Raw genomic sequence first — 13804 nt, forward strand, 5'->3', positions numbered from 1 at the left:
TCTTTCAGATAAGATTTTAAACCAAGGTCCCATGTTCCTGCTTGGGAGCATATGAGGATAGTACAATTGCCAACAGGAGCTGGGGAGTTATCTATCCTGGTGTCCTGGCCAATACTTACCCCTCAAAAAACATAAAAAATGAATAGATTATGTGGCCATTAACACTCCAGTAAGTACTTCACTGGCTGTAAAGCACTGTGAGACAGCAGCAGGCTGTGTGGAACTTGTTTGTGAACAGAGTGGCACAGTGGTTAGCACTGCTGCCTCACAGCTCCAGGGACCTGGGTTCGATTCCCGGCTCGGGTCACTGTCTGTGTGGAGTTTGCACATTCTCCTTGTATCTGCATGGGTTTCCTCCAGGTGCTCCAGTTTCCTCCCACAGTCCAAAAATGTGTGGGTTAAGTGGATTGGCCATGCTAAATTGCCCCTTAGTGTCCCACAGTGTGTAGATTAGCAGGGTAAATATGTGGGATAGGGCCTGGATGGGATTGTCGTCAGTGCAGACTCAATGGGCTGAATGGCCTCCTTCTGCACTGCAGGGTTTCTAACACTGTATAAATGTAAATCCTTCTTTCTTTATTAAAAGGCTTCCCAACCAGCTGTCAGGTTGGCCACCTAAAAGTGGAAAGAACATACACTAATGAGGGGCCTAATGCCTGTGGAACTTGGACCCTCTTGCTAGCAGCAGGCTTTGGGCCTACTCATTTTCCAGGTGTGGGTTTGGCCTAGTAAGCGACCGCCACTGAAAAGGGCAATATGTTTTTTTTTTAAATTCACATGGAGTGAGGAAGAACTGGAAAGCTCCTACTGGCTCTGTGACACTCCTGATGGCCATATAATAGCCACAGTTCACCTTTCCCTCCCGCTCCCCTCCACCTCTCAGCACTTGGTCCTGTTAGGTTGAGGCAAGTGGCCTGAAATTGGGTTTCTGAGGTGGGTGAGCCGCCTCTGTGGAGATGTCCAGCCAAAATGTCCTTCATTGCTGGAGTTTAAAAACAGCGAGATTATGTTGCAGCTGTATAAGATGCTGGTGAGGCCACACCTGGAGTACTGTGTACAGTTTTGGTCACCTTACTTGAGGAAGGATATACTGGCACTGGAGGGGGTGCAGAGGAGATTCACTAGGGTGATTCTGGAGTTGAGAGGGTTGGCTTATGAGGAGAGACTGAGTAGACTGGGGCTATACTCACTGGAATTCAGAAGAATGAAGGGAGATCTTATAGAAACATATAAGATTATGAAGGGAATAGATAAGATAAAAGCAGGGAAGTTGTTTCCACTGGCGGGTGAAACTAGAACTAGGGGATATGGCCTCAAAATAAAGGGAAGCAGAGTTGAGGAGGAACATCTTCACACAAAGGGTTGTGAATCTGTGGAATTCACTGCCCAGTGAAGCAGTTGAGGCTGCATCATTGAATGTTTTTAAGGCAAGGATAGATACATTTTGAACAGTAAAGGAATTATGGTGAGCGGGCAGGTAAGTGGAGCTGAGTCCACGAGAAGATCAGCCATGATCTTATTGAATGACGGAGCAAGCTCGAGGGGCCAGATGGCCGACTCCTGCTCCGAGTTCTTATTATGTTCTTAAAATGCCCATTTGAGGCCTGAGGCCCAGTCTTGGGTCAGGCCTAGTGTCAGCTGACAACTAGGCCCAAAAGCAGGGATCAGACAAATACAGACCGGAGGTGAAACTGCCCGCAAGTTCACATCGCAATGTTCACTTCACGTACAATGAATATTGAGTGGCGATGTCTGAAGGCAGGGGTGATAGGATTTACATGAGCAACCCTTTTCCTTACTTAGAGAAAGAACAGAAAGCAAATCTTACCTTTCCCTGACCTTTCATCAAAACAATGTTTGAAATGACTGATGGTGAGGCATTGGAGCATGAGTGGATTAAATGAGCTGAACTTAAAGACCGAATAGCTCTTGTCATTTTCTGCAGGAAAAGAACACAAATCATGAAGGAATAAAATCCCAAGAGGCATTCTGTCACATCATTTTAATAGTCAATTAAAGAATAAACCCTCCTTCAGTGCATAACAGGCCACTGCAGATACTGGAGCGCTGGATGTAAATAATCTCTTCAACAAATGCAACAATTTCTATTTGTACAGCACCTACTAAAAGGGTGTTATCAGACCAAATGTGATTCCAAACCGCGTATTAGAATGGGTAGCTTATAACGGGCACTTCAATAGAATGGAGGAAGCAAAGAGATTTAAGGGAGGGAGTTTGAGAGCTTGGGCCCAAGAGAGCAGACAGTACAAGCTGTGGTGGAACGATTAAAATCAGCAGTCTACAAGAGGCCAGAATTGGGGGAATAACAGCGATCTCAGAGTGCTGTCAGGCTTCAGGACATTCCAGAGGTAAGGAGGGGAAAGTGATTCGGATAAAAGAGTTTGAATTTAAATTTGAGGGGTGGTGAACCAGGAGCCAATGTGCCAGCGCAAAGGATGCTGGGTGTCTGTGGCAATTGAGGACAATGGCAGCAATGCTGGACTAAAGGGAAGGCAATGGCCTAGTGGTACTATCGTTAATCTATTAATCCAGAGCCCAGCTAATGTTCTGGGGACCTGGGTTCGAATCCTGCCACAGCAGGTGGTGGAATTTGAATTCAGTAAAAAATACCTGGAATTAAGAATCTTCTGATGACTGTGAAACCATTGTTGATTGTCAGAAAAACCCATCTGGTTCATTAATGTCCTTCAGGGAAGGGAATCTGGCATCCTTACCCTGGTCTGGCCTACATGTGAATCCAGACCCACAGCAATGTGGTTGACTCCAAGTTCCCCCAGGCAACTAGGGATGGGCAATAAATGCTGTAAGAAGTCTGACAACACCAGGTTTAAGTCCAACCGATTTATTTGATAGTCAACTCGCAAGCTTTCGGGGTTCCCCTTGTGAGTTTACTATCTTGTGAATCGGTCGGACTTAAACCTGGTGTTGTCAGGCTTCTTACTGTGTTTACCCCAGTCCAACGCCAACATCTCCACATCAATGAATGCTGGCCAGCCAGCGACACCCATGTCCCACAAATGAATGAAAAGAAAGCTGAGGATTATGGAGAATTGAAGCTGGGAGAGCAGCTGGGTACAAACTGGGAAAGTTGAATCTGTAGGTAAGTAAAAGCACGATGAGGGTTTCAGCAGTAAGGGAGTGGAGGCAGGGTGGGCACACAGGCAAGGTGAGAGAGGGAGATGGAAGCAGTTTAGTGATGGATTGGAGTTGAGTTTGGAAGCTCAATGCAGAGTCAGATAAGGTACTGAATAGAGAATTGGCGGAAGGAAATGGCGCCATTAAAGGGGTTAATATCCCTGTCAGGGAATAATTCACTCTGGTGATTATTTCAGGGCCCAGGTGTGGACTCTGTCCATCTATTGCACAGTGGACGCAGTTGCTGAGGTCACAGTAACGCGTCTGCATCTGCACCCAGCCCAGTTGATTACAGACCTGTCGGCCTTTGAAACTTGCTGTGAGCGAGGCAACAATGTCGAAAGAGAGTTTGAGCTGTACCACACTGTGCTTCTGGGCTACTGTTGTCCTGAATGGACAACAAAATAGGGAGTAAGACATTTAATAATGGCCAATTTGACCATTCAATTAGATTGTGATTAATCTGTACCTCGTAGAATAGAATCTCATAGAATCCCGACAGTGCAGAAAGAGGCCATTGGCCCATCGAGTATGCATCAACCCTCCAAACAAGCATCTTCCTCAGGCCCATCCCCTGCCCTATTCCCATAATCCCACACACTTATCCCACAAATCATCCCTAACCTACACATCTTTAGATCCCAAGGGACAATTTAGCACAACCAATCCAACTAACCCCCACATCTTTGGACTGTGGGTGGAAACCAAAACACCCAGAGGAAACCCACGCAGACACGGGGAGAATGTGCAAACTCCACACGGCACCATTTACTCACCTTAGCTCATCCCTTGAAACTCTTATTCAAAAAAGCTCTATCCATCCCACTCCTAAATGTCACATTGCTCCTCCCACAATAATATGGCCTTTGGAGTTCCAGATGGGAAAATGAGCTTCCTGGTTTCACTCTCAAAAGTTTAAGATTCTGTCCTCTTGATTTCTCATCAGAGGCTTCTCTTCGAACCCTATAGCGTCCTTGCAACATTTTAATTACATCTCGAGCTTCTATGCTCGAGGAGTTATGAGCTAAGTTGATGCAACTTGTCTTTATAATTTATACATCCTCCCTGGGGCAGGGTGCCAAGAATTGAACATGGTTGCTCCTAATGGGCTCTGACTAATGTTTTGTACACACTGAACCATGAGTTCCTCCTCTTTGTAATCCAGCCCCTTCAAGATGAAAGCTGACTTTCCATTAGCCGCGTGGATTATTTATCCGTAATCTTTTGATTGATTGTAGATGAATGAAAAGAGAGAGATTCTTCCCGCTTAGAAAGGATAGCAGGACTAGAGGACACAGCCTCAAGATAAGGGGGGGGGGGCCGGTTTAGATCGGAGTTGAGGAGGAACTTCTTCACTCAAAGGGTGGTGAATCTCTGGAATTCTCTGCCCGTTGAAGTGGTGGAGGCTACCTCGCTGAATATATTTAAGTCACGGGTAGATAGGTTTCTGATAGGCAAGGGAATTAAGGGTTATGGGGAGAAAGCGGGAAAGTGGAACTGATCCACTTCAGATCAGCCATGATCTTGTTGAATGGCGGGGCAGGCTCGAAGGGCTAGATGGCCTACTCCTGCTCCTATTTCTAATGTTCTTATGTAAGCCAAATGAATGCCCTCGTGTTCTGAGCAGTAAATTGGGAAAAGCAGCATTGAGATATTTCGTTAGTTGCTCAAGGGGTGTTATACTCACTGAGTGCTGATTTGGGTTGACAGGAGTGAGTGGCACGTTACGATGGCATGAACGAGGCTGATGGGTCCATGGGGTTGTTTGCAAGGTGCCAGTTAACAACACCGCCTAATTGTAAGATCAGTAACACACATAAAGGCATCATCAATCCCCGATATCATATTTATTAGTGTCACAAGTAGGCTTGTATTAACACTGCAATGAAGTTACTGTGAAAACCCCTATACGACACATTCCGGTGCCTGCTTGGGTACGCTGAGGGAGTATTTAGCACGGCCAATGCACCTAACCAGCACGTCTTTCGGACTGTGGGAGGAAACCGGAGCACCCGGAGGAAACCTATGCAGACACAGGGAGAACATGCAGACTCTACACAGACAATGCAAGGAAATTGAACCCAGGGTCCCTGGCGCTGTGAGGCAGCAGTACTAACCACTGTGCCACCCTGAGATGTCAGTCAATATGATATATTTGGATTACTGGATTCTGCTGTGCATGGATTCCAATATAAACATCAATTTCATTTCACTCAGCTACGCGTAGAAAGGATCATTTGACAAAAACAAGTGTTCCCAGTCGGGTCCCTGACTCATTGGCCTCACTGTATCTTCATCCATTGGCTCAATGTAGGAGCTGTAAGTTCAATGTAATTTAAACAAAAGTCATACAACTTACCATTGGGCCAAATAACTTAATTAACAAAAAATAGAAGGAGTACATATTTAGCTAAGAGGTTGCAGTATTGGCCCAACTTTCCAGTCACAGGATTGTTGGAGACTGTGGGTAGAGTGGCATCCTGTGGAATTCCTGATTCATGGACCTCCAGAAATTTTGAACTTCCAATGAAGAATTTCCTGCTCCCTGGGACCCTCCACAAATGTCTCTGACTCTAACTCAGTGTGTTCGATAGAAAAGACTAGCTAACGACACAATTGACCCTACCAATCGCTCACCCTGACCCCCGCCTAAACCCCCTCATCTCCCCGACTACTTTCTACTATGACCTGACTGCCCCATGCCCCAGTTACCCCATGACTCCCCCACTCAGATGGGAGAACATTCAAGTGGAAGGACAATCTAATGATGACCATCGCTCTTCGGAGGATCCGGGCCATCATGGAGTCAGGACATCACAAATCACTTACAGCTAACACTTCTGAACTGTGTGGTGATGGAGCACAGCAAGATCCCAAAACGTTAACTAACCAGATCATCTGTTTGTTGATGTTGTTTGAGGACTAAACATTTAAGGGGAGGTGATAGCCTAAAGGTATTATCAGTAGACTATTAATCCAGAAACTCAGCTAATGTTTTGTGGACCTGTGTTTGAAACCCACCACAGCAGGTGGTGGAATTCGAATTCAATACAAAATATCTGGAATTAAGAAGCTACTGATGACCATGAAACCATTGTCAATTATCAGAAAAACCCATCTGGTTCACTAATGTCCTCACCTGGCCTGGCCTACATGTGACTCCAGAGCCACAGCAATGTGGTTGACTCTTAAGTGCCTTTGGGCAACTAGGGATGGGCAATAAATGCTGGCCAGCCAGTGACGCCCATGTCCCACAGATGAATAAAAAAAAATTTACCAGGATTTTCCTTGCCCCTCTTTGAATGGTGTTGAGTCTGCCTGAGATGGGACCTCGATTTCATACCTTATTAAAGAAGGATACTTACAACACTCAAACTCGCACTGTGAGTTCAGTCTCTGCAATGTAGCTTGAACCTGCAACCGGCAGACCGCAGAGAGAACAGAGCTCCCGTCTTAGTCACGGCTAACAAATCATTTAGATGCTGCATTCAGTTAAAAACCAGACATGCGCTTAATCAACCATTGCTGTCCTACAAGCTGTGTGAATGAGAAGCAGCTTGTAATTGAGGAATTAGAACAACAAAGAACAACACAGCACGGGTAATAGGCCCTTCGGCCCAACGAGCCCGCGCCGCCATTTTAACATTGTGAGTCCCCTCTCCCACCCGTGACCTTTGTCTACGCTTATGAGACTCCACATTGGAAACCAGAATTGTGTAAACTCTGTGCCCCGCTTCCCGTGGAACATCTTACATGGGCACTTCCAGGAGTTTCCAACTGTTGGGAGAGAGACTTCCTGTTGTCGCAAAGGGAATGTGTTGGAGGATTTCTACCGAGACCTTGTTTCGTAGCAACCAGAGATTCAACATGCCTGTCCAACCAATAGGAATTCACTCCTGCCAAAAAACAAAAGTTGGAAGTCACTGGAAGACAGGGGGATATTCTAATATTAGCAACAGGTCAAACCCACAGGGACTAGTTAGTAAGCCTGCAGTGATACATCAGCACTGACAGGGCTTGTATTTAGGGTTGAATCATATGTTGACTTTGCATTTGAACATTCCACTCTCAATGGATCCCATTGTCCAGATGCTAGTTGTGTTCACAGGGCTGTGAACCCTTTATGATACAGTCAGAAGTCTCACAACACCAGGTTAAAGTCCACCCTGAAACACAGATACACAGACATCCACGCATACACACATATATGCATGCATGCAGACACAAACACATGCATGTGCATACACAAATACATGCATGTGCACACTCACACACATGCATGCACATACACATGCACACACACATGCACACATATGCATGTATGCATACACATATACATGCACACACATGTGCACGCATACACATTTGCACACACACATACACACAGATACATGTGTGCACACACATATGCAATACAAATATATGTACATACACATATATGCACACACTCCGATACATACACACACATACATGCACACACGCACATACATGCACATACACAGGAGTACACATGCTGTAGATAACAATAATGATAGGTAACTTTGTACAATATCAACAATGCCGAGTCGACAGCTTTACACTTTTTCCCGATTTTCAATTCTACTTTTATTTCTGTTGATGGAACTTTATAGATGACTGACAATGTCTGGGAGTGTTGTAGACAATTTCTGGACACCACACTTCAGGTATAAAGGAGATTTACCTGGATGTCACGAAGGGTGAGCGGCTTTGATTACAAGAAACTTGGAAATGTACACAGCAGACCCGGCACTGCATGGGGTGTTGACACAGCTAATGAGAAATATCTCACATCAACTGAATTCCACCTTGCCATTTCAACCCATTTCCCACCCCATTTTCTTCCTGCTTTTCGCATTGTTGGGCAATTACCTGTTGAATTACATCGGATCCTTCGACACGGAAGTGCTGTCCGTGGACAGCAGGATTTAATAAACCTTCCTTTATTCAGCTCCACTCCAGCTGACACTTCTGTTTTGTGTTCCTACAGGAAATCAAAAGCACAACATGAATATAAAAAGCATTAACGTTGACCAGAATCTGAACTGAACCAGCCGTATAAACACTGTGGCTAAAATTCAATGGACAGCAACTCACCTCCTGACCTCCCAAAGCCTGTCCACCATCTACAAGGCACAAGTCAGGAGTGTGATGGAAGACTCTTCACTTCCCTGGATGGGTGCAGCTCCAACAACACTCAAGAAGCTTGACACCATCCAGGGACAAAGCAGCCCCGCTCGATTGACACCCCATGCACCACCTTAAACACTCTTTCCACCACCAATACTCTGCCTGATAAAGATGCAATGCAACAACTCCTCAAGATTTCTTTGACAGCATCTTCCAAATACACAGCTGCCTTGGTAGCACAGTGGGTTAGCACTGCTGCCTCACAGCACCAGGAACCCAGGTTCAATTCCCAGCTTGGATCACTGCCTGTGTGGAGTCTGCACATTCTCCCTGTGTCTATGTGAGTTCCCTCTGGATGCTCCGATTTCCTCCCACAGTCTGAAAGACGTGCTGGTTAGGGTGCATTGGCCATGCTAAATTCTCCCTCTGTGTACCCGAGCAGGCGACAAGTGGATTTTCACAGTAACTTCATTGCAGTGTTAATGTAAGCCTGCTTGTGACACTAATAAATAAAACTTACTATTTAAAACAAATGCATGGGAACTCCACCATTTGATGATTCCTCCTCCAAGCTACATGCAGGCAACAATATCATCATTCCTTCACTGTCACTGGGACAACAGTCTGAAACTCACTCCCTGGAAGCACTGTGGTGTAGCGATGTCAACAGGAGAGCAGAGGTTTAAGAATTGGTTCAGTGGTACCTTTTGCCAAACCCAATATAACACCCATCTTAAATTTTATTTATTAGTCACAGGTAGGCTTACATTAACTGAGGGAGAATTTAGCATGGCCAATGCATCTAACCCGCACATCTTTAGACTGTGGGAGGAAACCAGAGCACCCAGAGGAAACCCACGCAGACATGGGAAGAATGTGCATACTCCACACAGACAGACAGCCACGTCGGGAGTCGAACCTGGATCCCTGGTGCTGTGAGGCAGCAGTGCTATCCACTGTGCCACTGTGCACTGACCTGATAGACATCCCATCTGATATACACTGGCCCATCAGACACTCAACAATTAGACACCAACTTGTTATGCATAGACTGTGGGATCTATGACTGTGAGGTTGTGGTGGGTGGGTGTATGAAGTTGGGGGAATGGAGCAGAGATATTAGAGTGGGGGGGGGGGTTGTGAGTGAGTGTAACTGTGGGGAACAGGAGATGGGTATATATTTGGGAATCAGTAGGCAGGAGTTAACAGTTCATCTGTTACTGACTTGCACTTCTGCCATGTTTAAAGATAGAACATAGAACACTACAGCACACAGGCCCTTCAGCCCACAAGTTGCGCCGATCATATCCCTACCTACCAGACCTATCTATAACCCTCAATCCCATTAAATCCCATGTACTCATCCAGAAGTCTCTTAAAAGACCCCAACGAGTTTGCCTCCACCACCACTGACGGCAGCCGATTCCACTCACTCACCACCCTCTGAGTGAAAAACTTACCCCTGACACCTCCTCTGTACCTGCTCCCCAGCACCTTAAACCTGTGTCCTCTCGTAGACACCGTTTCAGCCCTGGGAAATAGCCCGCTGAGAATCCATCCTATCTATTCCTCTCAACATCTTATAAACCTCTATCAGGTCGCCTCTCAACCTTCGTCTCTCCAGGGAGAAGAGACCGAGCTCCCTCAACCTCTCCTCATAAGGCATGCCTCCCAATCCAGGCAACATCCTTGTAAATCTCCTCTGCACCCTCTCAATAGCTTCTACATCCTTCCTGTAGTGAGGCGACCAGAACTGTGCACAGTACTCCAAGTGGGGTCTGACAAGGGTTTTATAAAGGGTCTTATTTCACCCCCCCCACCCCGAGCTTCTGACTGCACCCACAATACAATAGAACATAGAACATAGAACATAGAACACTACAGCACAAACAGGCCCTTCGGCCCACAAGCTGCGCCGACCACATCACCTACCAACCTACAGACCTATCTATAACCCTCAATCTCATTAAACCCCATATACTCATCCAGAAGTCTTTTAAAAGACCCCAGCGAGTTCGCCTCCACCACCACTGACGGCAGCCGATTCCATTCACTCACCACCCTCTGAGTGAAAAACTTACCCCTAACATCACTTCTGAACCTCCCTCCCCGCACCTTAAATCTGTGTCCTCTCGTAGCGACCATTTCAAACCGGGGAAATAGCCTCTGAGAGTCCACCCTATCTATTCCTCTCAACATTTTGTAAACTTCTATCAGGTCGCCTCTCAACCTTCGTCTCTCCAGGGAAAAGAGTCCCAGCTCCCTCAACCTAACTTCATAAGGCATGCCTCCCAGTCCAGGCAACATCCTTGTAAATCTCCTCTGCACCCTTTCAATAGCTTCTACATCTTTCCTATAGTGAGGCGACCAGAACTGCGCACAATACTCCAAATGAGGCCTGACAAGGGTCTTATAAAGTTCCAGCATTACCTCCCGACTCCTAAACTCAATCCCTCGATTAATGAAGGCCAGTACACCATACGCCTTCTTGACCACCTCCTCCACCTGCGAGACCGATTTAAGAGTCCTGTGGACCCGGACCCCAAGATCCTTCTGCTCCTCAACACTACTCAGACTTCTGCCCTTAATAGTGTACTCGTTCATCCCGTTGGTTCTGCCAAAATGGACGACAACACATTTATCCGCGTTGAAGTCCATCTGCCACTTCTCCGCCCAGTCCTGCATCCTATCTATGTCCTGCTGCAACTTTTGCCATCCTTCCAGATCATCCACAACACCACCGACCTTCGTGTCATCAGCGAACTTACTTACCCATCCCTCCACTTCCTCATCCAGGTCATTTATGAAAATGACAAACAACAAGGGTCCCAGAACAGATCCTTGAGGCACTCCGCTGGTGACTGACCTCCATTCAGAAAAAGCCCCATCCACAACCACTCTCTGCCTTCTGCAGGCAAGCCAGTTCTGGATCCACAAGGCCAAAGGCCCTTGGATCCCATGCCCTCTCACCTTCTCAAGAAGTCTTGCATGGGGGACCTTATCAAACGCCTTGCTGAAGTCCATGTACACTACGTCCACGGCACTTCCTTCGTCAATGTGTTCAGTCACATTATCGAAGAACTCAACTAGGCTTGTAAGGCACGACCTGCCCTTGACAAATCCATGCTGACTATTCCTGATCATGTCAAACCTCTCCAAATGTTCGTAAATCTTGTCCCTCAGAAGCCTCTCCATCAGCTTACCAACCACTGAGGTCAGACTCACCGGTCGGTAATTTCCCGGGCTATCTCTGTTCCCTTTCTTAAAAATAGGAACTACATCCGCAATCCTCCAATCCTCTGGAACCTCTCCCGTCTCCATTGACGACGCAAAGATCATCGCCAGGGGCTCTGCAATCTGTTCCCTCGCCTCCCACAGTATCCTGGGGTACATCCCATCTGGTCCCGGCGACTTATCTACCTTGATAGAATTCAAAAGTTCCAACACATCCTCCTCCTTAATATTCACGTACTCAATCCTTTCCATCTGCTGCAAATCCATAACAAAATCTCCCAGATCGGCTTCCACCGTGAATACTGAGGCGAAGTACTCGTTAAGCACCTCCGCCATTTCTTCTGGTTCCACACAAACCTTTCCCCCCTCACCTTTTATCGGTCCTATCCCTTCTCTTCTTATCCTTTTACCTTTCACATATTTATAGAAGGCCTTGGGATTCTCCTTAATCTTACCCGCCAAGGTCTTCTCATGACCCCTTCTGGCTCTCCTAATTTCCCTTTTAAGTTCCCTCCTACAGTCCTTATACTCCTCAAGATCTTTAACATCTCCTAATTCCCTGAACCTCTTGTACACCTTCCTTTTCTTCCTGACTAGGTTCAACACATCCTTTGTGCACCACGGTTCCCTCGACCCACCAAAACCCCCTCGTCTCATCGGAACGTTGTCATTCAGAGCTCCAGACACACATTCCTTGAATATCTGCCACCTTCCTTCGGTACTTTTCCCTAAGAACAATACACCGATAGAGAATAAGCGTGAGTTCAGCTGAATCCTCACCTTATTGTGTGCCTGTGATGTGTTCTCCACACAGTTAGTTTGTTCAGCTGCAGGGTCCGGACTTTCCCCTGGAGTTGAGTCTGACACTGGGCGGGATGACTCATTCTCTTTCTGCCCGGTAAATTGCTGAAAGGACAGGGGCAGCAGTAAGCGTTGGAACTTAGCGCCAAATTCTTCAAACAAGGATTATTTCAGAGCTGACGGAAAATAAGGCTTGTTGACCTTCCAGTTTACACGCTTAAAATACTGGAAATCTGAAATAAAATGGAAAATGCTGGAACGCTCAGCACAGAAGATTCGGCACTTCTGGAAACAACGGCAACACCACGGACACCATCCAACTATCACTAAACTCTGCATCCGTCCTCGCAATGAGGGAGATCAAATGTAGTATGGAACAAAGAACAACACAGCACGGAAAACAGGCCCTTCGGCCCAACGAGCCCGCGCCACCATTTTAACATTGTGAGTCCCCTCTCCACCCGTGACCCTTGTCTATGCTTATGGCATTCCACATTGGAAACCAGATTGAGGGGAGACTAATTTAGGGACAATTTGTCACACTAATCAGCCTAACAGCGCATCTTTGGGGTGTGGGAGGAAACCGGAGCACCCGGAGGAAACCCACGCAAGCACGGGGAGAATGCGCAAACTCCCACAGACACCGGCCCAAATCCATGTATCTGCACAGCAAACAGTGATAGTCACTGAGCTGTCGTGGTGCCCATCTGCCGGTCCAGTTTAAGTGTACACTAACAACATGAAGCACTAGTCTACTCTCGAAACATCCAAGAGCAGCCCACGCACGACCCACCGCGTGTATACCCCTCGTTAGACAACAAGGTGGACCGAAGCACTGCCATGACCCCGAGTTTCCGCTGACCTGTCACTTTGATTCTCCATCTCAGGAGGAGAAGGCATATGACATGCTTGCCTTTATAGGACGGGGTATAGAGTATAAAAACTGGAGTCTGATGTTGCAGCTGTATAGAACGTTGGTTAGGCCACATTTGGAGTACTGCGTCCAATTCTGGTCGCCGCACTACCAGAAGGACGTGGAGGCTTTGGAGAGAGTGCGGAGGAGGTTTACCAGGATGTTGCCCGGTATGGAGGGTCTTAGCTATGAGGAGAGATTGGGTAAACTGGGGTTGTTCTTCCTGGAAAGACGGAGAATGAGGGGAGACCTAATAGAGGTGTATAAAATTATGAAGGGTACAGATAGGGTGAACAGTGGGAAGCTTTTTCCCAGGTCGGAGGTGATGATCACGAGGGGTCACAGGTTCAAGGTGAGAGGGGCGAGGTTTAACTCTGATATCAGAGGGACGTTTTTTACACAGAGGGTGGTGGGGGCCTGGAATGCGCTGCCAAGTAGGGTGGTGGAGGCAGACACGCTGGGATCGTTTAAGACGTATCTGGATAGTCACATGAGCAGACTGGGAATGGAGGGATACGAACGAATGGTCTAGTTGGACCAATGAGTGGCACA

The 13804-nt window shown here is 46.9% G+C and overlaps 1 protein-coding gene across 2 annotated transcripts in view; it reads right to left on the bottom strand.

The window, feature by feature from the left end:
- Window positions 1–13804, bottom strand: part of il16 (interleukin 16) — a 131471-nt gene that overhangs the window by 74495 nt on the left and 43172 nt on the right. Inside the window, exons 5-8 of one of the 2 annotated variants that reach the window (XM_080214245.1) lie at window positions 12319–12444; window positions 8047–8158; window positions 6910–7052; window positions 1829–1939 (exon numbers count right to left, since the gene is read on the bottom strand). In XM_080214245.1, the coding sequence (XP_080070371.1) occupies window positions 1829–1939; window positions 6910–7052; window positions 8047–8158; window positions 12319–12444 (492 nt within the window). The remainder of the gene's footprint in view (window positions 1–1828; window positions 1940–6909; window positions 7053–8046; window positions 8159–12318; window positions 12445–13804) is intronic. The other variant, XM_080214246.1, reaches the window with a different exon arrangement.

The sequence above is a fragment of the Carcharhinus amblyrhynchos genome, chromosome 28 (genome assembly GCF_965287045.1).
Source record: "Carcharhinus amblyrhynchos chromosome 28, sCarAmb.v2.hapA, whole genome shotgun sequence".
In the NCBI taxonomy this organism is placed as follows: Eukaryota; Metazoa; Chordata; class Chondrichthyes; order Carcharhiniformes; family Carcharhinidae; genus Carcharhinus; species Carcharhinus amblyrhynchos.